At 45.9% G+C, this 27,739-nt stretch overlaps 1 protein-coding gene across 4 annotated transcripts in view; it reads left to right on the top strand.

Moving 5' to 3' along the window:
• Positions 1-27,739, top strand: part of LOC138665712 (solute carrier family 22 member 15-like) — a 377,939-nt gene that overhangs the window by 142,927 nt on the left and 207,273 nt on the right. For all 4 annotated transcript variants that reach the window (XM_069753451.1, XM_069753453.1, XM_069753452.1 and 1 more), the window contains exon 7: positions 16,949-17,089. In XM_069753451.1, the coding sequence (XP_069609552.1) occupies positions 16,949-17,089 (141 nt within the window). The remainder of the gene's footprint in view (positions 1-16,948; positions 17,090-27,739) is intronic.

The raw sequence follows: 27,739 nt of genomic DNA, 5'->3' as shown, positions 1-27,739 counted from the left end.
TAGCTTAGGGAGACTTCGCTTCTCCCAGAAGGCACCTGGAATATGCAAATTAGCCTCCTGAAGCTTGAATCCCTGGTTTGGTGATGCTTTCGAAGCAGCTGGTCCCGGCTGTACCCAACGATCTTCTAGCTTAGGGAGACTTCGCTTCTCCCAGAAGGCACCTGGAATATGCAAATTAGCCTCCTGAAGCTTGAATCCCTGGTTTGGTGATGCTTTCGAAGCAGCTGGTCCCGGCTGTACCCAACGATCTTCTAGCTTAGGGAGACTTCGCTTCTCCCAGAAGGCACCTGGAATATGCAAATTAGCCTCCTGAAGCTTGAATCCCTGGTTTGGTGATGCTTTCGAAGCAGCTGGTCCCGGCTGTACCCAACGATCTTCTAGCTTAGGGAGACTTCGCTTCTCCCAGAAGGCACCTGGAATATGCAAATTAGCCTCCTGAAGCTTGAATCCCTGGTTTGGTGATGCTTTCGAAGCAGCTGGTCCCGGCTGTACCCAACGATCTTCTAGCTTAGGGAGACTTCGCTTCTCCCAGAAGGCACCTGGAATATGCAAATTAGCCTCCTGAAGCTTGAATCCCTGGTTTGGTGATGCTTTCGAAGCAGCTGGTCCCGGCTGTACCCAACGATCTTCTAGCTTAGGGAGACTTCGCTTCTCCCAGAAGGCACCTGGAATATGCAAATTAGCCTCCTGAAGCTTGAATCCCTGGTTTGGTGATGCTTTCGAAGCAGCTGGTCCCGGCTGTACCCAACGATCTTCTAGCTTAGGGAGACTTCGCTTCTCCCAGAAGGCACCTGGAATATGCAAATTAGCCTCCTGAAGCTTGAATCCCTGGTTTGGTGATGCTTTCGAAGCAGCTGGTCCCGGCTGTACCCAACGATCTTCTAGCTTAGGGAGACTTCGCTTCTCCCAGAAGGCACCTGGAATATGCAAATTAGCCTCCTGAAGCTTGAATCCCTGGTTTGGTGATGCTTTCGAAGCAGCTGGTCCCGGCTGTACCCAACGATCTTCTAGCTTAGGGAGACTTCGCTTCTCCCAGAAGGCACCTGGAATATGCAAATTAGCCTCCTGAAGCTTGAATCCCTGGTTTGGTGATGCTTTCGAAGCAGCTGGTCCCGGCTGTACCCAACGATCTTCTAGCTTAGGGAGACTTCGCTTCTCCCAGAAGGCACCTGGAATATGCAAATTAGCCTCCTGAAGCTTGAATCCCTGGTTTGGTGATGCTTTCGAAGCAGCTGGTCCCGGCTGTACCCAACGATCTTCTAGCTTAGGGAGACTTCGCTTCTCCCAGAAGGCACCTGGAATATGCAAATTAGCCTCCTGAAGCTTGAATCCCTGGTTTGGTGATGCTTTCGAAGCAGCTGGTCCCGGCTGTACCCAACGATCTTCTAGCTTAGGGAGACTTCGCTTCTCCCAGAAGGCACCTGGAATATGCAAATTAGCCTCCTGAAGCTTGAATCCCTGGTTTGGTGATGCTTTCGAAGCAGCTGGTCCCGGCTGTACCCAACGATCTTCTAGCTTAGGGAGACTTCGCTTCTCCCAGAAGGCACCTGGAATATGCAAATTAGCCTCCTGAAGCTTGAATCCCTGGTTTGGTGATGCTTTCGAAGCAGCTGGTCCCGGCTGTACCCAACGATCTTCTAGCTTAGGGAGACTTCGCTTCTCCCAGAAGGCACCTGGAATATGCAAATTAGCCTCCTGAAGCTTGAATCCCTGGTTTGGTGATGCTTTCGAAGCAGCTGGTCCCGGCTGTACCCAACGATCTTCTAGCTTAGGGAGACTTCGCTTCTCCCAGAAGGCACCTGGAATATGCAAATTAGCCTCCTGAAGCTTGAATCCCTGGTTTGGTGATGCTTTCGAAGCAGCTGGTCCCGGCTGTACCCAACGATCTTCTAGCTTAGGGAGACTTCGCTTCTCCCAGAAGGCACCTGGAATATGCAAATTAGCCTCCTGAAGCTTGAATCCCTGGTTTGGTGATGCTTTCGAAGCAGCTGGTCCCGGCTGTACCCAACGATCTTCTAGCTTAGGGAGACTTCGCTTCTCCCAGAAGGCACCTGGAATATGCAAATTAGCCTCCTGAAGCTTGAATCCCTGGTTTGGTGATGCTTTCGAAGCAGCTGGTCCCGGCTGTACCCAACGATCTTCTAGCTTAGGGAGACTTCGCTTCTCCCAGAAGGCACCTGGAATATGCAAATTAGCCTCCTGAAGCTTGAATCCCTGGTTTGGTGATGCTTTCGAAGCAGCTGGTCCCGGCTGTACCCAACGATCTTCTAGCTTAGGGAGACTTCGCTTCTCCCAGAAGGCACCTGGAATATGCAAATTAGCCTCCTGAAGCTTGAATCCCTGGTTTGGTGATGCTTTCGAAGCAGCTGGTCCCGGCTGTACCCAACGATCTTCTAGCTTAGGGAGACTTCGCTTCTCCCAGAAGGCACCTGGAATATGCAAATTAGCCTCCTGAAGCTTGAATCCCTGGTTTGGTGATGCTTTCGAAGCAGCTGGTCCCGGCTGTACCCAACGATCTTCTAGCTTAGGGAGACTTCGCTTCTCCCAGAAGGCACCTGGAATATGCAAATTAGCCTCCTGAAGCTTGAATCCCTGGTTTGGTGATGCTTTCGAAGCAGCTGGTCCCGGCTGTACCCAACGATCTTCTAGCTTAGGGAGACTTCGCTTCTCCCAGGAGGCACCTGGAATATGCAAATTAGCCTCCTGAAGCTTGAATCCCTGGTTTGGTGATGCTTTCGAAGCAGCTGGTCCCGGCTGTACCCAACGATCTTCTAGCTTAGGGAGACTTCGCTTCTCCCAGAAGGCACCTGGAATATGCAAATTAGCCTCCTGAAGATTGAATCCCTGGTTTGGTGATGCTTTCGAAGCAGCTGGTCCCGGCTGTACCCAACGATCTTCTAGCTTAGGGAGACTTCGCTTCTCGCAGAAGGCACCTGGAATATGCAAATTAGCCTCCTGAAGCTTGAATCCCTGGTTTGGTGATGCTTTCGAAGCAGCTGGTCCCGGCTGTACCCAACGATCTTCTAGCTTAGGGAGACTTCGCTTCTCCCAGAAGGCACCTGGAATATGCAAATTTGGCCTCCTGAAGCTTGAATCCCTGGTTTGGTGATGCTTTCGAAGCAGCTGGTCCCGGCTGTACCCAACGATCTTCTAGCTTAGGGAGACTTCGCTTCTCCCAGAAGGCACCTGGAATATGCAAATTAGCCTCCTGAAGCTTGAATCCCTGGTTTGGTGATGCTTTCGAAGCAGCTGGTCCCGGCTGTACCCAACGATCTTCTAGCTTAGGGAGACTTCGCTTCTCCCAGAAGGCACCTGGAATATGCAAATTAGCCTCCTGAAGCTTGAATCCCTGGTTTGGTGATGCTTTCGAAGCAGCTGGTCCCGGCTGTACCCAACGATCTTCTAGCTTAGGGAGACTTCGCTTCTCCCAGAAGGCACCTGGAATATGCAAATTAGCCTCCTGAAGCTTGAATCCCTGGTTTGGTGATGCTTTCGAAGCAGCTGGTCCCGGCTGTACCCAACGATCTTCTAGCTTAGGGAGACTTCGCTTCTCCCAGAAGGCACCTGGAATATGCAAATTAGCCTCCTGAAGCTTGAATCCCTGGTTTGGTGATGCTTTCGAAGCAGCTGGTCCCGGCTGTACCCAACGATCTTCTAGCTTAGGGAGACTTCGCTTCTCCCAGAAGGCACCTGGAATATGCAAATTAGCCTCCTGAAGCTTGAATCCCTGGTTTGGTGATGCTTTCGAAGCAGCTGGTCCCGGCTGTACCCAACGATCTTCTAGCTTAGGGAGACTTCGCTTCTCCCAGAAGGCACCTGGAATATGCAAATTAGCCTCCTGAAGCTTGAATCCCTGGTTTGGTGATGCTTTCGAAGCAGCTGGTCCCGGCTGTACCCAACGATCTTCTAGCTTAGGGAGACTTCGCTTCTCCCAGAAGGCACCTGGAATATGCAAATTAGCCTCCTGAAGCTTGAATCCCTGGTTTGGTGATGCTTTCGAAGCAGCTGGTCCCGGCTGTACCCAACGATCTTCTAGCTTAGGGAGACTTCGCTTCTCCCAGAAGGCACCTGGAATATGCAAATTAGCCTCATGAAGCTTGAATCCCTGGTTTGGTGATGCTTTCGAAGCAGCTGGTCCCGGCTGTACCCAACGATCTTCTAGCTTAGGGAGACTTCGCTTCTCCCAGAAGGCACCTGGAATATGCAAATTAGCCTCATGAAGCTTGAATCCCTGGTTTGGTGATGCTTTCGAAGCAGCTGGTCCCGGCTGTACCCAACGATCTTCTAGCTTAGGGAGACTTCGCTTCTCCCAGAAGGCACCTGGAATATGCAAATTAGCCTCCTGAAGCTTGAATCCCTGGTTTGGTGATGCTTTCGAAGCAGCTGGTCCCGGCTGTACCCAACGATCTTCTAGCTTAGGGAGACTTCGCTTCTCCCAGAAGGCACCTGGAATATGCAAATTAGCCTCCTGAAGCTTGAATCCCTGGTTTGGTGATGCTTTCGAAGCAGCTGGTCCCGGCTGTACCCAACGATCTTCTAGCTTAGGGAGACTTCGCTTCTCCCAGAAGGCACCTGGAATATGCAAATTAGCCTCCTGAAGCTTGAATCCCTGGTTTGGTGATGCTTTCGAAGCAGCTGGTCCCGGCTGTACCCAACGATCTTCTAGCTTAGGGAGACTTCGCTTCTCCCAGAAGGCACCTGGAATATGCAAATTAGCCTCCTGAAGCTTGAATCCCTGGTTTGGTGATGCTTTCGAAGCAGCTGGTCCCGGCTGTACCCAACGATCTTCTAGCTTAGGGAGACTTCGCTTCTCCCAGAAGGCACCTGGAATATGCAAATTTGGCCTCCTGAAGCTTGAATCCCTGGTTTGGTGATGCTTTCGAAGCAGCTGGTCCCGGCTGTACCCAACGATCTTCTAGCTTAGGGAGACTTCGCTTCTCCCAGAAGGCACCTGGAATATGCAAATTAGCCTCCTGAAGCTTGAATCCCTGGTTTGGTGATGCTTTCGAAGCAGCTGGTCCCGGCTGTACCCAACGATCTTCTAGCTTAGGGAGACTTCGCTTCTCCCAGAAGGCACCTGGAATATGCAAATTAGCCTCCTGAAGCTTGAATCCCTGGTTTGGTGATGCTTTCGAAGCAGCTGGTCCCGGCTGTACCCAACGATCTTCTAGCTTAGGGAGACTTCGCTTCTCCCAGAAGGCACCTGGAATATGCAAATTAGCCTCCTGAAGCTTGAATCCCTGGTTTGGTGATGCTTTCGAAGCAGCTGGTCCCGGCTGTACCCAACGATCTTCTAGCTTAGGGAGACTTCGCTTCTCCCAGAAGGCACCTGGAATATGCAAATTAGCCTCCTGAAGCTTGAATCCCTGGTTTGGTGATGCTTTCGAAGCAGCTGGTCCCGGCTGTACCCAACGATCTTCTAGCTTAGGGAGACTTCGCTTCTCCCAGAAGGCACCTGGAATATGCAAATTAGCCTCCTGAAGCTTGAATCCCTGGTTTGGTGATGCTTTCGAAGCAGCTGGTCCCGGCTGTACCCAACGATCTTCTAGCTTAGGGAGACTTCGCTTCTCCCAGAAGGCACCTGGAATATGCAAATTAGCCTCCTGAAGCTTGAATCCCTGGTTTGGTGATGCTTTCGAAGCAGCTGGTCCCGGCTGTACCCAACGATCTTCTAGCTTAGGGAGACTTCGCTTCTCCCAGAAGGCACCTGGAATATGCAAATTAGCCTCCTGAAACTTGAATCCCTGGTTTGGTGATGCTTTCGAAGCAGCTGGTCCCGGCTATACCCAACGATCTTCTAGCTTAGGGAGACTTCGCTTCTCCCAGAAGGCACCTGGAATATGCAAATTAGCCTCCTGAAGCTTGAATCCCTGGTTTAGTAATAATGTATGTAATATTAATTATTTAAACTAGGGGGCCGGTCACTGAGGGATAAATGACCTGTCAGCAATCTTCAGTATGAGTAGCTGATGTAGTGCAGCGGGGTTGGTGCAGTGTAACAGACAGGCAGTGACCCAGGAAATTTCAAATCATTCGTATTTTAATGTCCAAAACTTATAAAGTAACCGCACACGGTATCCTCCGGATCTCAGCCTGGGCATCACAACAGTCCGTATACGAGACCGGTTGCTGAGGGCGACCGCACCACCGTGTGATTCTGAGGGGTGACAGGCATTCGCTGCTCTAAGGCTAGTTTCACACATCAATTTTTTCGCACCATGCTGAATCCGGAGTCGCGCCGCAGTGCTGTATCCGGCGTTATTTGTGAAAACCGGATGGGACGGATCCGTTTTTCTGCCGGATCCAATGTCCGGACCCGGCAGAACACCGCATCCGTCCCATCCGGTTGGTATCAGTTTCATCCGTTTTTCCATCCGGTTTTTGACGGATCAGTTTTTAAGAACGCCCCTGGGAGGCTCCAAAATGTGATTGGCCCCCTCAAAACTGTATATACAGTCTTCCTACACCCCATCAGTCACAGGTTGGAGAGGAGCAAGTGTTTGGAGAGAAAGATGGATATCGGTATTGCGAAGATTCTGTAGAACAGCGTGGATTTCATTGTGGAGGCGAATCGCTTGAAAGCAATTGTTCTGGAGAAGGAGCGAGAGAGACAACGCATCATGCGTATGCGCCGACAACGTTTGTGGATCCACCCCATCACCGCACAGAGAATGACACGTGGGGTGTTTTCTACACTGCACATGGAGCTACGAGGAGACCCAGAGAAAATTTTCTCATGTGTGGATGAAAGCGGAGAACTTTGATCTATTGGTGGATTGAATTGAACATCTCATCCGAAGGAGTGATACTTATTGCTGATTCTCTATTTCACTGGCCGAGCGTCTGATGGTCACTCTTCGGTAAGCCATTTTTATTGTATGTACTCCTGTAGTACACTTTAATTGATTGTAATTTGATTTTGTAGTAATTTCTGCCTTGCTTTTGTTCACAGATTCCTTGCTACTGGAGAATCCCTTTCGTCACTACAGTTCCAGTTCATACTGGGAATTTCCCACCATCTCCAGAATTGTAAAGCACACTTGCCGTGCACTGTGAGACTCTTTGCATGATGAATTTATACCACATCCCAGAATGGAGATTTGGTTGGAAGTAGCCAAGAAATTCCAGCAAGTGTGTCAGTTTCCCAATTGCTTGGACGGGATACATATCCGTATCGTTAAACCGGCTGGTTCTGGATCAGAATATCTTAAGTATAAAAAAGTACTTTTCCATTGTGCTGATGGTCATCGCCGTTGCGGAGTACAAATTTGTAGTGGTGGATATTGGGGCGTATGGCTGCTCAAATGATTCCCAAGTTTTCAATGGGGCGTTATTTGTATGGAAACACCTTTCAATTCCCTCCTCCCCCCCAAGACCACTGCCTCAAACCTCTGGGCCACCAATGCATTTTGTTTGGGTTGGGGATGAAGCCTTCCAGCTGTCAGAATATCTGCTGAAACCCTACTCCAGCCGTGGATTAACCCAAACTAAAAGAATTTTTAACTACCGCCTTACACGTGCACGGAGAATCGTGGAGTGCGCTTTTGGGATTTTGACCGCCAAATAGAGAGTTCTACTGACATCTATAAACTTGAATACAGACACTGTTGACAAGGTGGTGAAAGCTTGTGTTGTCCTGCACAATTATGTGATATCCAAGGAACAGATTTCCATTGAGGACCACTCTGAAGAAACCACCTTGGCTGATTATAACAACATTACGTATAGAAGTTATGTGACAGTTTCCCAAATTAGCGACCAATTCGCAGAATACTTTATCACCGGAAGGAAGAATAGACTGGCAGGATGAGAGAGTTTGAACAATTTGTCTTTGACCTTGTAACCGTATTTTATCATATTGTACCCAAGTTGTGTACCTGTTTGGGTTCTACCCAAAGTATATTACCTTCATTTACCCAGGTTGTGTACCTGTTTGGGTTCTACCCGAAGTATATTACCTTCTTTTACCTTGTGTACCTGTTTGGGTTCTACCCAAAGTATTTTACCTCTAACCAATAAACCTTGTTTAACCCAAGTGTTAACTATACCTTATAAAGAAAATACAAATTTGCTTTAAAAACAGTTTTATTACAATTTTTTTTTTAACAAAACAAAAATAAACCTCTTTGGCTACACAAAAATAAACTTTATTTGGCTGCGCCAAAAACTTAGAGGTTTGAATAAGTCGGTGTGGAGATAGTGCTGGAGGGGCTGTCAGATAGGGACACTTCGACAGTGGGACAGTGGGAGTGTGGAGGGAAGAATGTGATGGTGGGGAAGGATCAATAGGTAGTGGTGAAGGGGTGGAGAAAGCAATTGAACAGGTGGACAGGAAACTGGGAGTTGGGTTAGGAATTTGGTATGATGGAGGGGTGTAGCTGATGGTTTGGGAGGCAGAAGCGGTGATGGGTGGAGAAGAGGGTTGGGACATGATGGGTGAAGGAAGCTGGTGGTAGTGGGCAGGGAGAGGAGGCGCGGAAGATGTTTTTGGGAACTGATATGGGGAGGGATGTTCATACTGGTCTGGATGGTGGGACGGGACACAGGCAGGATGCTGGTAGTGGTCTGGATGGTGGGACGGGGCACGGGCACGATGTGGGTAATGATGAGGTTGGTGGGACGGGGCACGGGCAGGTTGCTGATACGGGTCAGGAGGATGGTAGTGGCTGTAGTGAGGGACAGTGGCAGAAGGGGGAGCAGGTGCAGGAGGGGTGGCAAGTGTCGTGGCTTTGGAGGCAATGAGTGCTAGAGTAGACTGGCAGGCTTCCATTACTTACATCTGTTGATCAGTAGATAGCTTCTCCATTTGCTCGAGTACCGACCGGAAAAAGTGTGGTTCGGTGACTGACTTGCCTCTGAACGCATAGTTAGCAAAAGTGTATGCAACTCGAGTATGCTTTTATTAAATTGAAACCTGCAGCCATTTGCTCGGACAAAACTTTGAGACAGTTCTGGAAGGATGCATTCAGGTGCAAAAACTCAGGCGCATCGCTCTGTACCTGACCCCTCTGCCGCTGGCGCCCCGAAGCCACAGGTGTACTAGAGGTGGCAGCAGCAGAGGGGTGGGGTACAGGAAAAGCTATATCCTCACCAGCAGTTTCATGCAATGGAACTGGCCAGGATGCTCCAGCGCTGGTGGATGGGACCGAGGGATCAGATGGGTGGGAAGGCTGGAAAGGTGCAGAGGGGCCGGGACTGTCGAAGTGTTCCTCGGTGGCGGTCTCCTGAGGGATCGCCCCAGAAGGGTTCAACGCAGCTGCAGGCTCCCGCGTGCTCCCGACAGTGCTGTGGAACAAAGAGAAAAAAAAAATATAATCTGCTGTTTCAGCAAGGGCCATGCAATATCAGTATAAGAGGGTTAGACATGTAAAACATTGGTTATTACATGTGGGTAATATTTACCTTCGGGTCACCATCGTTGACCTGTGAAACGACAGAGCTTGGGCAGCTCCTGCGTCCTTCAGAACCACTTGGGGCCCACATTTCTTTGTTGAACTCCTTCTTAAAGCGATCCCTGAGAGACCGCCACCACTTCACAATCCTCTCACCTGTAAAAAAAAAAAAAAAAAAGGGGAAACACAAATTGGTTAAGATACAATACTTAGAATGCATCAACATAACTGAACTGTGTATACTTACCTTCTTGATTCTGGGCCCGAACATCGGGGTCCTCCCAGTTCTCTTCTAGCTGTTGGCATACTTGCTCCGAGTCGAGGGGTCACTATGACATCAGCATGGCGGCGGTCACTCATGTTCCACAACGGCTCCCTGTCTCGGTTCAGATCAATGAGGAGGTCAATATTGAGGCCGACCTCCTCACCATCCGAATCAGGAGCATGCTGTGAAGCCTGTTATAAAAAAGGACAAAAAAAATAAAATTAGATTCAAAACCTAAGAAAATTCCAAAAACAAAAAGAAAAAATGCTGCTTACACGATGACGGCCGCCAGGACTCTCACGCCGACAACCCTGGGAGCCAGTTAGAGGATCTCTGGATCGAGCACCAGAATCCGAACTCTAAAAGAAAAATAACATAAAATTATGTGCTTGTAGTTAGCCTTTTTATGTGTTGTGTACATTTTGATATCTATAATGATCATTCTGTTTATGTTGTGTGATGTGTCCTATGATCTGTTTCTATGTGTTGTGTGCATTGTTCTTTCTGTAAGGATCTTTTGTTTTATGTGTTGGGTGTTGTGTGTGGTTTGTGGTTCCGCGATGCATGAAAGAAACATACCAATTGTGATCCCGTTCCAGGTCTTTCTCCACCCCTTCGGTCTTCTTCTGGAAGCACCTCTTCTTCTGCAGCAGCAGCTCCTACAAAAATGAAAGATGGTGAAATACATTAATATATATATAGACAGAGAGAGAGAGAGCTAGACAGAGAGACAGAGCGCGAGAGAGCGAGCAAGCGAAAAATTATATAAAAACATATTTACCTCAGTGCGCTGCCGACGAGAGGGAGGGCTCCCAGAAGAAGACATGGCTGATGGCAGGCAGACAGGCTCTTGCTGGAAGGCAGGCTAGGCTCTTGTTGGAAGGCAGGCTCTTGTTGGAAGGCAGGCTCTTGCTGGAAGACAGGCTAGGCTCTTGCTGGAAGGCAGGCTAGGCTCTTGCTGGAAGGCAGGCAGGCTCTTGCTGGAAGGCAGGCAGGCTCTTGCTGGAAGGCAGGCTAGGCTCTTGCTGGAAGGCAGGCTAGGCTCTTGCTTTAAGGCAGGCTCTTGCTGAAAGGCAGGCTAGGCTCTTGATGGAAGGCAGGCTCTTGCTGGAAGGCAGGCTAGGCTCTTGCTGGAAGGCAGGCTAGGATCTTGCTGGAAGGCAGGCTAGGCTCTTGCTGGAAGGCAGGCTAGGATCTTGATGGAAGTCAGGCTCTTGATGGAAGGCAGGCTCTTGCTGGAAGGCAGGCTAGGCTCTTGCTGGCAGGCAGCCAGGCAGGCTCTTGCTGGCGGCAGGCTCTAGCTGGCTGGCAGGCTCTAGCTGGCAGGCAGGCTGTTGCTGGAAGGCAGGCTAGGCTCTTGCCGGAAGGCAGGCAGGCTCTTGCTGGCAGGCAGGCTCTTGCTGGAAGGCAGGGTGTTGGCTCTCTTGCAGTATTGCTGGAAATGAGAGAGGGCTTCAATGGCATTGTTTTATATATGTGTCCTGGGGGCAGGCCTATAGTTTCTGAGCATGCTCAGATTAAAAAACCGGATCAGGACGCTGAATCCGCTTTTTTCCGGATCCGGTGCATTCCGACGTTTATAGACATGCATTGTAGCGAAAAGCCGGAAGAGCTGGATCCGGCCCTTCCGGCTTTTTCGCCGCAGACCAAAAACGTTACAGTAGACGTTTCTTCCAGATGCCGGAATCAAAATTTTTGCCGGATCCGGAAAAAAACGGAAGGAACGCTGGGCCATGTGGCGCAATCCGGCGCTTATACAAGTCAATGGGGAAAAAACGGTTCCGGTTTTTATTTTTGCCGGTTCTGGTGTTCACATAAGAGCCGTAATCAGCCGGAATGAAAAAACCTGAAGTGTGAAAGTAGCCTTAGCTCTGTGTTGCCTCACACTAGCTGGCTGTTGCAGAGCCACCTGCTTTGCCGCTTGCAAACAAAACACTGACACACCCAACCCTTTGCTGCAGGATTTTTTAAATGAAATCTTTGGCCATGGGCCACTTTTAAGTCCAAGCCTGGAGGGAGTGAACTGTCCCACTGCCATCCTGTAGTTCACTCCAAAAATGAAAACCCATGCCAAGTTTTCTTGCCCAAGACCAAACTTACTTTAATTTTGCACTGCAATCACAGCTATGCCTGTGACTTCAATGCACTCCAGCAGCCTTGATACGCTTCTCTGTGCCTTCTAGGGGACATATAGCGACCCTCGCATATAACACCTGTCACTGCCTCACACTAATCAGAACACGACATGAAGCCCATCCCCACACACACACCCAAGCCGCCCCAGAGCATGAGCATATCATTAACTCAAAACTGAAAATAAGGATTAAACAACCAGAAGACTGATTTCATCAACCAAGATATCATTTTAATCAGTATAACAATATAGCGGCGCCAACCTGACACTGTCTGTAGGTTACTGTGCACAATCCTGCTGACCGGTTCCCTTTAAGATGTCCATGTATTACTTAACTAGGTCTACAGTACAGTTGAAACCAGTAGTTTACATGCACTATATAAAAAGACATACCGTATATACTCGAGTATAAGCCGACCCGAGTATAAGCCGACCCCCCTAATTTTGCCACAAAAAACTGGGAAAACTTATTGACTCGAGTATAAGCCTAGGGTGGAAATGCAGCATTTACCGGTGAATTTCAAAAATAAAAATAGATCATTATTTCCCCATAGCTGTGCCATATAGTGCTCTGCACCGTTCATATTTCCCCATAGGTGTGAACCATATAGTGCTCTGCACCGTTCATTGTGCCCCCTAGCTGTGCCATATACGGTGCTCTGCACCGTTCATTGTGCCCCATAGATGTGCCATATACGGTGCTCTGCACCGTTCACTGTGCCCCATAGATGTGCCATATACGGTGCTCTGCACCGTTCACTGTGCCCCATAGATGTGCCATATACGGTGCTCTGCACCGTTCACTGTGCCCCATAGCTGTGCCATATACGGTGCTCTGCACCGTTCACTGTGCCCCATAGCTGTGCTGTGCCATATACGGTGCTCTGCACCGTTCACTGTGCCCCATACATAGCTGTGCTGTGCCATATACGGTGCTCTGCACCGTTCACTGTGCCCCATAGCTGTGCTGTGCCATATACGGTGCTCTGCACCGTTCACTGTGCCCCATAGCTGTGCTGTGCCATATACGGTGCTCTGCACCGTTCACTGTGCCCCATAGCTGTGCTGTGCCATATACGGTGCTCTGCACCGTTCACTGTGCCCCATAGCTGTGCTGTGCCATATACGGTGCTCTGCACCGTTCACTGTACCCCATAGCTGTGCTGTGCCATATACGGTGCTCTGCACCGTTCACTGTGCCCCATAGCTGTGCTGTGCCATATACGGTGCTCTGCACCGTTCACTGTGCCCCATAGATGTTCCACATAAATTTGTGCCGCCGCTGCCGCAATAAAGAAAAAAAACACATACTCACCTCCCTTGATTGCAGCTCCCGGCGTCTCGTTCCGGCGCCTCCATCTTCCCGGCGTCTCTGCTCTGACTGATCAGGCAGAGGGCGCCGCGCACACTATATGCGTCATCGCGCCCTCTGCCTGATCAGTCAGAGAGCAGAGACGCCGGGAAGATGGAGGCGCCGGCCGGGAAGATGGATCGGCGCCCGGCGGCTGGAACGTGGACAGGTGAATATAACATACTCACCTAGTCCTGGCGATCCTCGCGCTGTCCCCTCCTGTCTTCGGTGCCGCAGCTTCTTTCTCTATCAGCGGTCACCGGCACCGCTGATTAGAGAAATGAATAAGCGGCTCCGCCCCTATGGGAGGTGGAGCCGCTTATTCATTTCTGTAATGAGCGGTCCCACGTGACCGCTGAAGAGAGGAAGAAACTGCAGCGCCGAAGCCCGTGGGACGGCAGGGACAGCGCGAGGATCGCTGGGACTAGGTAAGTATGCCTCAGCGCCCTCAGCTCCTCACCTGCCGACCCCACCGCTACCGTGACTCGAGTATAAGCCGAGGGGGGCACTTTCAGCCCAAAAATTTGGGCTGAAAATCTCGGCTTATACTCGAGTATATACGGTATATGCATGTTTTTCTCAATAGCGGACATGAAATCAGAATAAACCTTTCCCATTTTAGGTCAATTAGAATTATCATAATTATTATTTGCCAAATGCCAGAATAACGAGAGAGAGTAAGTTTTAAGTCATTTTTTTTACTTACTGCAAAGTCAAAAGTTTACATACACTAAGATTAGTATGCCTTTAAACAATTCTGGACTGCCCATATGATGATGTCATGTGTTTGGAAGCTTTTGTAACGTTTGAGTTAATTATAAACACACCTGTGGATGTATTTTAATGCACACCTGAAACACACTGCTTCTTTGTGTAGCATCATGGGAAAGTCTAAAAAAATTGTGAACTTGCACAAGTCTGGTTCATCCATGGGTACAATTTCAAGATACCTAAAGGTGCCTCCTCGTTCATCTGTACAAACAATTCTATGCAAGTACAAAACAAGATGGGAATGTCCAGCCATCATACCACTCAGGAAGAACACTGGTTCTGTATTCCAGAGATGAACGTACTTTGGTCTGACATGTGCATATCAACCCAAGGACAAAAGCAAAAGACCTTGTGAAGATGATGGCAGAAGCTGGTAAGATTGTGTCATTATCCTCAGTGAAACGAGTACTGTATCAACATGTGCTGAAAGGCCACTCTGTCAGAAAGAAGCCATTACTCCAAAAGAAGCATAAAAAAAGCCATATTTATGTTTGCAAATACACACAGGAACAAAGACCTTAATTTTTGGAGACGTGTCCTGTGGTCTGATGATCTGATGAAACTAAAATTGAAGTTTTTGTGCATAATGACCATAGTTACTTTTGTAGGAAAAAGGGAGAGGCTTGGAAGCTTAATAACACCATCCCAACGGTGAAACACGGTGGTGGCAACATCATGTTGTGGGGTTATTTTGCTGCAGGAGGGACTGGTGCACTTCACAAAATAGATGGCATCATGAGAAAAGAACATTGTGTCAATACTGAAGCAACATCTCAAGATATCAGCCAGAAAGTTAAAGCTTGGGCAGAAGTGGGTCTTCCAAATGGACAATGATGACCCAAAGCATACTGCCAAAATGGTATTGGTAATCCTAATTGACCTAAAACGGGCCAGGTTTATTCTGATTTCTTGTCAGATATTGAAAAAACATGCATATGTGTTTATTTTTATATAGTGTATGTAAACTTCTAGTTTCAACTGCAGATAATGAGGGGTGCCAATGGATAGGTATTAGTGATGAGGGAACATAGGTATTAGTGACTGGGCAATATACTACGTTAATGGGCAATATACTACGTGACTGGGCAATATACTACGTGACTGGGCAATATACTACGTGGCTGGGCAATATACTACGTGACTGGGCAATATACTACGTGACTGGGCAATATACTACGTGGCTGGGCAATATACTACGTGGCTGGGCAATATACTACGTGGCTGAGCAATATACTACGTGACTGGGCAGTATACTACGTAGCTGGGCAATATACTACGTGACTGGGCAATATACTACGTAGCTGGGTAATATACTACGTGACTGGGCAATATACTACATGTCTGTGCTGTATACTATGGGGCTCTGTGCTGTATACTACGTCGCTGTGCAATATACTACGTAGCTGGGCAATATACTACGTGGCTGGGCAATATACTACGTGGCTGGGCAATATACTGCGTGGGCTGGGCGATATACTACGTGGCTCTGTGCTGTATACTATGTGACTAGGCAATATAATACGTGACTGGGCAATATACTACGTAGCTGGGCAATATACTATGTAGCTGGGCAATATACTATGTGTCTGTGCTGTATACTACGTGGCTTTGCGCTGTATACTACGTCGCTGTGCAATATCCTACGTAGCTGGGCAATATACTACGTGACTGGGCAATATACTACGTGACTGGGCAATATTCTACGTGACTGGGCAATATACTACGTGGCTGGGCAATATACTACGTGGCTGGGCAATATTCTATGTGACTGGGCAATATACTATGTGACTGGGCAATATACTACGTGAATGGGCAATATACTACGTAGCTGGGTAATACACTACGTGGCTGGGCAATATACTACGTGTCTGTGCTGTATACTACGTGGCTCTGTGCTGTATACTACGTAGCTGGGCAATATACTATGTGACTGGGCAATATACTACGTAACTGGGCAATATACTACGTGGCTGGGCAATATACTACGTAGCTGGGCAATATAATAATAATAATAATAATAATAATCTTTATTTTTATATAGCGCTAACATATTCCGCAGCGCTTTACATTTTTTGCACATATTATCATCACTGTCCCCGATGGGGCTCACAATCTAAATTCCCTATCAGTATGTCTTTGGAATGTGGGAGGAAACCGGAGTGCCCGGAGGAAACCCACGCAAACACGGAGAGAACATACAAACTCTTTGCAGATGTTGTCCTTGGTGGGGTTCGAACCCAGGACTCCAGCGCTGCAAGGCTGCTGTGCTAACCACTGCGCCACCGTGCCGCCCTATATACTACATGGACATGCATATTCTAGAATACCCGATGCGTTAGAATCGGTCCACCATCTAGTAAGGTAATAATCGGGGCTGGTGACTTCACTTCTAGAGATATCTAGCCCTGCTTGCCTCCTGGTACTATAATGATTGAGGCTGGTGACATCACTTCTACAGATATCCTTAAGATATTGTGCCCCTGTCCAATATGAACAGGATTACCTCTTTAATCACAGTGCGCACGGACTTATAATTCCAGTAAATTAGTTCTGGTTTTAGCTGACTTAAAATCGGAATAAATGTATGGCTTTTATCCTTTTAAATATTGCTTTCAGCATGATGATAACCTGTCATGCAATGAATATACTGGGTCTATGAGAGAGAAGCTGAATGTCGTTTGCTGCCGAGACCCTATAAAATAGCCGTCACGCTATACCAAAACTGACTATGAATGGATTTCTCATTTATGTCTGTAATTGATGTGTTGATAGCTCTCCTCCTCTATATATGTGTGCATTTGTTAAGTAATTCACCGTAAAATGCATCTGACTTGCAAGTTTATTTCCCAGCGCAGTGTTTGGGGAAAGAATTACTAATAGATCGGGAGTTTCTGGCCAGCAGTGGTGAAAGGAGTATTATTTTCATCGAGACCATTCTTCTTTGTCAGAGTGTATTCTTTAGAAAATGACTTTTGAAAAACCAGATCTTGAAATCTGCAAACCTTTCAGTAGCAATGATGTTCTTTTTCTTTCAGGTACGTCTGCAGTCTGGTTTACTATGGTCTGACCTTAAATGCAGGAGCGCTGAAAGGCAATTTATACGTGAACGTGGCATTGTATGGCCTTGTAGAAGTCCCTGCTTTTCCTCTCTGCTTATTTTTCATTGAGAAGTCTTGGTAAGTATCATAACATTATGTTCTACATCATTATTCGTAATATGCCCATTAGCTTCCACAGAGTTCTAAATCTGACCAGAAAATCAAAAACTTTATTTAGGACCCGTCTAGACAGACTGTTTTAATTATTTTATATTACAATTGGTCTGACTGATGTCTTGTGATTTGCTGTTCTTTAACTTTCACTCAAAGTTCCTCCATATGGGAATGTCTAGACTCATGATTTTTACAATGGTGGCCAGTGATGCTTTCACTCTCAAGTAAAATGCTTTTTGAGAGACTGTCCTAAACTATGGCAATCACTTGGATCATTGTTCCTCGTGGCTTATTGTTTAGCTTGTTGGTCCTTATTCCATAGCATATTTTTAATGTTTGGCGGTTAAGGTTCTGTTTTGCTAGTCTATCTGGCAGTAAATCTGAATGCCCCACTTCTGTGACGGCACCTAATATCCGGCAGTGATCCCTTCCATTATTCACAAACACCTTTAAGCACAGTTTTTGCAATCTGCCTTCCTTTTAGACCTCTACAATAGGTAAAAAAGAAACCCAATATTTTAATGTATTTCTCCCTATCCTGTCACGTAAACCCTCTTTCTTCCCAAGTCAATCTCCAGGCCAGTATCACACGAACACTTCTAAATAGATTGTATTTCTGTTGGACGACCCAAAGTGACATTCCAGATGTCTATGAAGCTGTCTGTTTGGCATCATTAGACATGTGACTGTGCTGAGACTTGTGCCTTGAGTGAAATTACACTTTCATGAGACTGTCCTAACACTGTGAGGAGGGTTAGAATATAGAGAAGTGACAGTCAGGAACGGTGTGCTGTCTAATGTCAGAAGCAGCAGCACAGCCAGCTATTTCAGAACCAGAAATACATGGGCTACTTGCACAATGAACAAGTCTGTAGGAACCTGTTCACACACCACCAAGAAACTTGAAGACACAAAAGTGAGGTCAAAAATACTCTGTTGTAAAAAAAAAATAATAAGCAAGTGCTAGTCAAAAGATGGAAAAAAACAGGGTATTTAGTTGATACGTTTTTTTTTTGGCAAAAAAATGTATACTAAGCTGCTCCACCAATTGTCAAGGTATACCCATATAGAGCAGTCCTACCTAATGTATATAATCCCTATCTGATGTATTTAAAAACCTGATCATCTGTATAGTACCTGTATAAGCAGGGTTCAGAGACGGAATTTTCATGTGGACATGCTGGATGGAACAGTTTGGATGCAAATGACCCATAAGGAGTGATGGACTCCCCAGTCTTGTAGAAACAAGAGAACAATTACAGAACCAGAAACACATGGGCCACTTGCACAATGAACAAGTCTGTGGGAACCTGTTCACACACCACCAACACCAACAGCCAGCTATTTGTTGGAGTTGCAGAGACTCTACATTAGCAAAATAGTAGTGAGCTCTATTTAGAAAATTGCCTATTTTTTCATTACGAATGCAAATGAACAATAGTACAATAGTGCACAGGTTTCCTAAGCCTTTTATGAATTCTGTTCATACTTTTAACTCAGTTGAAACACAGTATGCAATTATCGTCTTAGCTCTACTCCTTTTTTAAGGCTGGTGTTCAGTTGAGATCGTGAAACTGAGGAATTGAAATGTATTTGTATATCATAAATATGCATGATGTTATTTCAGAAAATTTGGAATGTGTGCAAAACTAATCCATTGTTTATATTACACCGCAGATCTACACAATGTGGGAATGCGAGGGATGTTTAGAGAAACTACTGAAAAAGTCACACTTCACTAACTCCTGACCAAAAGATCTAAAGACTGTCTTATCAGCACTAGTTTTAGTTTTCCTACCATACTAAATAATGGTATAAAGATCTTGTATCACCGACTTATCAGTATTGGGTTATCTGTTGGGATCTCCACTGATCGGTTTCATAACTGGGTGTAGGAGCTCATCAGCTTTTTTCAGCACCGTAACTCTCTGGAGTTGTAGAGGGTTGGATTGCAGTTTTTTCATGTAACTGATATTGGAAGGGGTTCCCTGCTGATCAGATACCCATTAGCGATGTTTCTCTGGTATTTTAGGGATCAGTGAATAGTTGAAGCCCCCGTTAGTACCACTATGAGAAAACGCACAGAAATGCTTGAAAAAGCAATAAGTTTTTGGTTCATTGCTTTAGAAAATAAATTGGATAGAACCGAAATATCAACGCAATGTCAGATAAATCACATTTTGTGCTTAGATTATCGCCGTCACTGTTGTCCATGGCTCGGACAACTTGTTGGGAAAAATGTCAAAGTTCAAGACAATGGGAAGTGTTGTAATTAGCGTATGACGTTTTATGCCTCAAGCCTAACATTTGTGTAGATGTCATGTGTTTTCGTTTTTTTTTTTTTTTTACTTCTTCTCAAGCTGTTTTCCATCTTTCTCCTGCCTTAGTTGAGGGTTTTATTAATGTCCCTCACTGTTAATAACTTGTGCAGCATGAGCGCACCAACGGCATGCTTTGGAGGAGATTTGGAGTCTGTCAGTCAAGGTGTGATTACAAAGCAGAGTGCTTTCCTGGTTCGTCCACAGATTATTAACAAACACCGCATCGCACCTTATTCAATTGCTTGGTTGCTCCGCTGCATCTTCCCTTCCTTCTGAGAGTCTTTAAATAATGCACAGCAGAGAGGAGGTAAAGAAAATTCTCTCTCTGTGTGTCAGAATATGTGTGAAGACTCATGTGGCGGGGGACATACTGTTTGACATTGCAGACTGCATGTTTTCACTGCTTGCTTGACATTTGCCTCGGTATACAGTAGCTAAGACGTTAGTATTTTTCGAAAGTCCTTCAGATTTCCTGGTGAATATTTTGCTATTTGCCCTAATTGATGGTACGTCGACATGTTTGAGCTGTTGCCTAAGAACAGGCACAATAGGGAGACAATGGCATGTCTTCTTACTTTTCCAAGGCTGTTATTTTCACCAGCCAGCCCTCGGATTAACAGGTATTGGCCGTACATTCCTTACAATCCTAATTGGTGAATGTCATACCATTGACACCAGTATGTAAGAGGACTGATGATCGGTAGGAGGATAGACCACCCAAGAGCACGTTTATATACTTGAGTTTGAACTCTCGTCATAACTAATGAGTGACCCAATATGTGTCCCAGGACTTCCATATCAAGTCAAGTAGATATGATTTTATAACTGATTAAAGCAGTGATATATTTTAAGTTTCTGATTTCCTTAATCCTAGTCTATAGTACTCCCAACGATGATGCGATTGTCTGCTTCCATTATCTGGTAAGCTTGCTGCAGTTAAGTTGTTTAGTGGATTGCTTTCCCTATGAAGTAGGTATTACGTTAAGTCAGGCCTGTACAACATGAAGGCTGATGTGCGGCCTGCGGAGCTGCCTTTGAGACGCCGCTCCCTTCCTAACGGGACTGGAGCAGTGCAGGTCAGCCTAGGCCCCGATGTGCATCGGCATGATGAGGTCAGCACGCTGCTGACGTCCTTACACTGCTGCTGGCAAGGGCCGCAGAGGTGGGAGGATGCGGCAGGCACCGGTAAGCACTCCAGGAGGAGCCAAAGATGTTTTTTTTTTTTTCGTGTGGTGTTACTTTCCAGAGAACATTTTGGAGCAATGGGGGGACACAATGGTGAATATTATGGAGAAATGGGGGACGCTATAGGGGCCATTATGGGGCAATGGAGAACATTGTGGTAAATGCGGGACACTATGGGGGTCCATTATTGGGCAATAGGGGACATTATCGAGCAGTGGGTAACATGGAGTTATGGGAGACATTATGGGGCAAAATAAGACATTAGGAGTGTTGTGAGAGGAGGCATAGTATAGTGTATGGTGGGGAGACTTTATGCAGCTATCCAGTGTGGGGGAGATATTTTGGGGGACAATTTTGGAGAGGGGATATTATGGTGAAGAGATGTGTGGAGGGGATATTATGGAACGGGGAAGTGTTGGGGGACATTATGGGGAGGGGTAGTATGATAGAATAGGGGCAATGTGAGGGGAATATTTCGTGCAGGAAGCACAGTGAGGGGCAATTATTTATTGAGAGGTGCAGGCTCGGAGATATTTTTATTCGTGGGGCAGTATAATGAAACTTTTATTTCTAGCGGCACCGTGTAGGGAAGTGTTGTGAATTCTGTTGTCGGGCTCCCTCCTGTGGTCATGAATGGTACTTCGGCTGGTTCTGTCCATGGACTTCCTCTGGTGGGTGTTTCTGAGTTTCACAGGTGACTAGGTTAATTCGTTAGCTGCTGCTCTATTTAACTCCACTTAGATCTTTGCTCTATGCCACCTGTCAATGTTCCAGTATTGGTCTAGTTCACTCCTGGATCGTTCTTGTGACCTGTCTTCCCATCCGAAGCTAAGTTCCAGCTTGTATTTCTTTGGTTTTCTATTTTTCTGTCCAGCTTGCTATTTAATTTGTTGTCTTGCTTGCTGGAAGCTCTGGGACGCAGAGGGAGCGCCTCCGCACCGTGAGTCGGTGCGGAGGGTCTTTTTGCGCCCTCTGCGTGGTCTTTTTGTAGGTTTTTGTGCTGACCGCAAAGTAACCTTTCCTATCCTCGGTCTGTTCAGTAAGTCGGGCCTCACTTTGCTAAATCTATTTTCATCTCTGTGTTTGTATTTTCATCTTTACTCACAGTCATATGTGGGGGGCTGCCTTTTCCTTTGGGGAATTTCTCTGAGGCAAGGTAGGCTTTATTTTTCTATCTTCAGGGCTAGCTAGTTTCTTAGGCTGTGCCGAGTTGCATAGGGAGCGTTAGGCGCAATCCACGGCTATTTCTAGTGTGTTTGATAGGTTTAGGGATTGCGGTCAGCAGAGTTCCCACGTCCCAGAGCTCGTCCTTATTATCAGTAACTATCAGGTCATTCCGTGTGCTCTTAACCACCAGGTCCATTATTGTCCTGACCACCAGGTCATAACAGGGAAGTGCTTCTGAAGACAGAGAAGAGGGAAGTCTGCAGAATTGAGCTCTGCGTATGAAATGTCATCATGGAGTCTGTAAAAGAGATGGGAATGGCTTGAATCAGAGAAGATGTCCACTATAAGGGACCTGGATGTAAAAGTTTTTGCGATACTACCTGCATCTCATCAGTGCTATAGTTCATCTATAGTTTGCAGTCTGATGATGGCTGGTAACAAAACTCCCAGCATCTCCTTAATATTGTTAAGGACATACTGGGAATTGTAGATTGAAGCAATACAATATAGGGCTAACATTACAATTGTTTGCTGTACTAAGCTTGGTGCTGTATAAATAAACTGATAATGGTTTTGGCGTTGCATTCATGTACTTATGGTGGTTCTGGTATTGTGTTCATGTACTGGCCATGGTTCTGATGCTGCATTCATGGACTAACGGTGGTTTTATGCTGCATTCATGTTCTGATGATGGTTCTGGCATAGCAGTCGTGCTGATGGTGGTTCTGGCGCTACATTCATGTGCTGACGGTTGTTCTGGCACTGGATTCATGTGCTGACAGTGGTTCTGGCTCTGCATGTGCTGACATTGATTCTTTCGCTGCGTTCATGTGTTGACAGTGGTTCTGGTGCTGCGTACATGTGCTGACAGTGCTTCTGGCTTCTCATTCTGTTTAGACTGTGGTTCTGAGTTTGTACACATGTAATCCAAAATGTTCTTCACGGCTATATTAAAACTTAAAAATACTCAAAAAATGTTTTGAGATTAAGAGGATTTAGTGAGATTCTGCTCCAAAAACTCTAGTGTTAGTGTAAGTTGTTGTATGTTTACACCTATTTTTTTTTAGCAAAAACTGAGCAGAATCTCTTCAAATTCTCCACAAATACTCAAAACTTGGTTCTCGTGATGTCTTAATGTACTGATGGTGGTTCTGGTCATGCATTCATGTAAATACCCCTTTACTTTTTTGTGGCCCTTGAGATTGGTTCAGTATTGCATTGCAGTCCTTGGACCAAAAATGTGCACCCCTGCGCTAAGTGAATAAGAGAATAAAGATGTTCGGGCTCAGAACTTTCTACACCAAAAATCTTACTAAATGCTGGAATTTCCCTAACTACATGGAATATGGTTGAATGAGTAAATCATTGTGGTTTTGTTTTTAATTGACACATAAGGATGTTGTAGAGGTTTTCGTTCAACTCCTCCTCCTTTTACCATCTGTTAGGCCTCATTCAGACGTCTGTTTTTCTTCATAAGAGTACTATCCATGTTTTTCACGGATAGCGTGCATATGGAAGTTATCCTGTAGAGTTGAGCGAAGAATTTGTTCAGGTTCTGTCTTATTCGGCAAGCTATAGCGCTATAGAGCCCAACAAACAGGCTATCCATACATGTGTTGTGACTGTGACGCAGCCGCAACACATGCAGCTGTGGCGCCGATCAGCCGGCGCGATCCGGTAAGCCAGGTTGCCGATGCAGCTTATTCGGTAAATGCTGTAGCTTGTCGAATAAGAGGGAATCCGAACAAATTTGCTCCCCTCTAATCCTGTATCTCTGCAAAGATTTTTGGTTCTATAATCAACTGCACTCCATGGCTCAGCACCACCCTACATCTCCTCCCTGGTATCAGTCTACCACCCTACCCGTGCCCTCCGCTCCGCTAATGACCTCAGGTTAGCATCCTCAATAATCAGAACCTCCCACTCCCGTCTCCAAGACTTTACACGTGCTGCGCCGATTCTTTGGAATGCACTACCTAGGTTAATACGATTAATCCCCAATCCCCACAGTTTTAAGCGTGCCCTAAAAACTCATTTGTTCAGACTGGCCTACCGCCTCAATGCATTAACCTAACGATCCCTGTGTGGCCTATTTATAATAAAAAAAAAAAAAAAAAGGTTCCTCGCATCATGTTCTCATACACTTTATGCAGTATTAGCCCTCTGTGTCTGTACTGCTACATACTTAGGCAGGTAACTGGTTCATGCAGCTTTACATGAACACCTGAGCCTTACACTATAGCTGGTCCGAATAACTAAAGCAATTGTTACCATCCACCTCTCGTGTCTCCCCTTTTCCCCATAGTTTGTAAGCTTGCGAGCAGGGCCCTCACTCCTCCTGGTATCTGTTTTGAACTGTGATTTCTGTTATGCTGTAATGTCTATTGTCTGTACAAGTCCCCTCTATAATTTGTAAAGCGCTGCGGAATATGTTGGCGCTATATAAATAAAATTATTATTATTATTATTATTATCAACTGTGACGGCAAATACAAATATACCTTTTGAGAACCATAGTTTGGACATAGTTGACCAAAAGCTCGCTGACATAAGTCGCTGGAAGAGGAAAGGGGTCATAGGAGAATGTGTAGATGACAAAGGAAATCTCCTGTCAATAAAATTTAAAGATATCTCTTGTGAAAGCAATGGACTCTAGAAGCATCTATACCAGAAGACCGTAGGGTTTAGCCCACATGAGGTAATTAAAGGGAACCTGTCACCCTCAAAATCGATGGTGAGGTAAGCTCACCGTCATCAGGGGCTTATCTACAGCATTCCGGTGTTTTCATGAAAAAAAACTTTAAATCCAATTTTAAATGGAATCTGTCTGCAGGTTTTGGGTATGTAATCTGAGAACAGCATAATGTTGGGGGGAGGGAGCCCGGGTACAGTGATGTGTCCCTTACTCAACTGCTTGCTGTAATTTGAATACAGTCAATGTTTTGTCAGCAGAAAATGATCACTAGTGGACTAGGTGCCGCATGGAAGGTAGTCAGCAAATCTGTGTAACTCAGTCCCCACCACTGACTGGCAGCTTATTGATAATATACAGTGTACACAGGGAGCTGCCAATCAGTGGGCGGGTTATCCACAGCTCAGCATTCAGAGGGCTGCTAGATTTACAGCAGAGAATACACCATGCTGTCCAGTAAGTGATACATTGCTGTAATCAGGGTCTTTGCCCCCTACATTATGCTACTCTCAGATTTGATAGCAAAAATCTGCTGACAGACTCCCTTTAAGGATCGCAATCGGCCTCTCATTTTTTTTAATTTTTTTCATGTCCTAGTGTTAGTCTACCCAAGTTTTACCAAAAAGAGTGATGAGTTTAGGGATTAATTCAGAACTTTACGACTAAAGACAGGCATGCTGTCCAAAACTTATTAGCAATAATGTGTTAGTTGTATTGGATTCCAAACGATGTTTCAAATAAAGCCTTGAAATTGTATCTTCCACTGGTGCTGGACCTTTTCCTGGGCCCGTTAGATCTACGGTATATTGTTTGCCTTATCTTGTCTGCAAGGGTATGTTTTGCAGCATCCAAAAAAGTGAACCCATCAGGCCCAGGGGGACTTAGTCCTGAGAAATGGTTCGATAATGTTGTGTTTTGTCACTTGTCATGACTTCCTGTGAAAGTGTACAGAGAGCGTGAGTCAGGGGGCCTTGCCAACGTAATGGGTTTCTTCTTGAATGAAACAAATGAACTGTGAGCGTAATAAAATACCAGAGCCGAGCAGATGTCTGCAGAGGTGCAAAATATTTGGCTATGGAGGGGGCGGGAGGTTTTGCAGTAGCATTGGCATTGGGCCATTTTGACTGCATTTATTTCTATGAGACTAGTGAGAAGGGTAATCTGTCTCAATATGACGCTGAATGGCCGATATGATGGAAAGGATGGAATTGGATGTGACCTAGGAACAATGAGGTGTTTAAATGCTAATTCAGTGAAAACGGCCCAGCAACCAGCCTGATTCTGTAGCTCCTTAGTAAGTCCAGAGCTAGAAGTGAACAGCTGTCGGTTCCCCTTCAGCGTCTTTTCAGAATGATCTTGATACGTTCCTTATTTGTAATGTATAATAAAATATTATTTATAATATTTATTGCTTCAGATAGTTTTTTTTTTTTTTTTGCTGTTGTTAGAACAGGATATTTTTTTTTTAGGTGACATTCCAATTTTCACCTTACACATCATGACCCAACCAATAAACTGATTCTTCCTATTAGGTATAAACCCCTTCTTAGCTTTTGATATGCACACAGGGGAAAAGGTCAACAGCTGTCCTCTCAGGCATAACTGCTATTATATAGCTTAGAGGGATATAGCAGGATCACACCATGGAGAATATGTGGTAGAGATGGCTGAGCTCTTGCTCGATCCTTGCGTAGTGACTTCCGCACATGTCACAGAGCATGCTCACTGCATTCTGTCATGTACATATATCACACACACACGCAAAAATAAGTATTTCATACACTGTCGATTTTGCAAGTTTTGCCACGTACAAAGAACGGAGGTCTGTAATTTTTATCGTAGGTACACTTCAACTGTAAGAGACAGTATCTAAAAATAAAAATAAAAAAACAGAAAACCACATTGTATGATTTTTAAATTAATTAAATTGCATTTTAATGCATGAAAAAAAGTATTTGATCAACTACCAACCAGAAAGAATTCTGGCTCTCAGAGACCTGTTAGTTTTTCTTTAAGAGACCCTCCTACTCTTCTTCTCTCATTACCTGTATTAATTGCACTTGTTTGAGCTCCATTACCTGTATAAAAGACACCTGTCCATACACTCAATTAATCACACTCCAGCCTCTCCACCATGGCCAAGACCAAAGAGCTGTCTAAGGACACCAGGGCCAAAACTGTAGACCTGCACAAGGCTGGGATGGGCTACAGGTCAGCTTGGTGAGAAAGCAGCAACTGTTCGCATAGAAGAAACACAAGATGACTGTCAATGTTCCTCGGTCTTGGGCTCCATGCTGGATCTCACCTCGTTGAGTAAGGACGATTCTGAGAAAGGAATCAGCCCAGAACTACACAGGAGGACCTGGTCAATGACCTGAAGTGAACTAGGGCCACAGTCTCAAACATTACCGTTTGCAACACACTACACGTGATTTAAAATCCTGCAGGGTCACAAGAAGCATTTCAATGTCCTGGAGTGGCCTAGCCAGTCTCCAGAATTGAACCAAATAAATTTTTTTGGGGGAGCTGAAACTCAATGTTGTCCAGCAGCAGCCCGGAACCTGAAGGATTTGGAGAAGATCTACCGTATATGAGAAGAACAAGAAAGATCTGACCTCTGCAATTGCAAACAAAGGTTTCTGTACCAAATATTACGTTTTGTTTATATGAAATACACTGCTCAAAAAAATAAAGGGAACACTAAAATCCCACATCCTAGATATCACTGAATGAAATATTCCAGTTGTAAGTCTTTATTCATTACATAGTGGAATGTGTTGAAAACAATAAAACCTAAAAATTATCAATGTAAATCACCACTAATATCCCACAGAGGTCTGGAGTTGGAATTATGCTCAAAATCAAAGTGGAAAATGAAGTTACAGGCTGATTCAACTTCAGTGGAAATGCCTCAAGACAAGGAAATGATGCTCTGTAGTGTGTGTGGCCTCCACGTTCCTGTATGACCTCCCTACAACGCTTGGGCATGCTCCTGATGAGGTGGCGGATGGTCTCCTGAGGGATCTCCTCCCAGACCTGGACTAAAGTATCGGCCAACTCCTGGACAGTTTGTGGTGCAATGTGACACTGGTGGATGGTGTGATACATGATGTCCCAGATGTGTTCAATCGGATTCGGGTCTGGGGAACGGGCAGGCCAGTCCATAGCTTCAATGCCTTCATCTTGCAGGAACTGCTGACACACTGCAGCCACATGCGGTCTGGCATTGTCCTGCATTAGGAGGAACCT

The sequence above is a fragment of the Ranitomeya imitator genome, chromosome 2 (assembly GCF_032444005.1).
Source record: "Ranitomeya imitator isolate aRanImi1 chromosome 2, aRanImi1.pri, whole genome shotgun sequence".
Lineage (NCBI taxonomy): Eukaryota > Metazoa > Chordata > Amphibia > Anura > Dendrobatidae > Ranitomeya > Ranitomeya imitator.
This window is presented reverse-complemented; position numbering and strand designations above follow the sequence as displayed.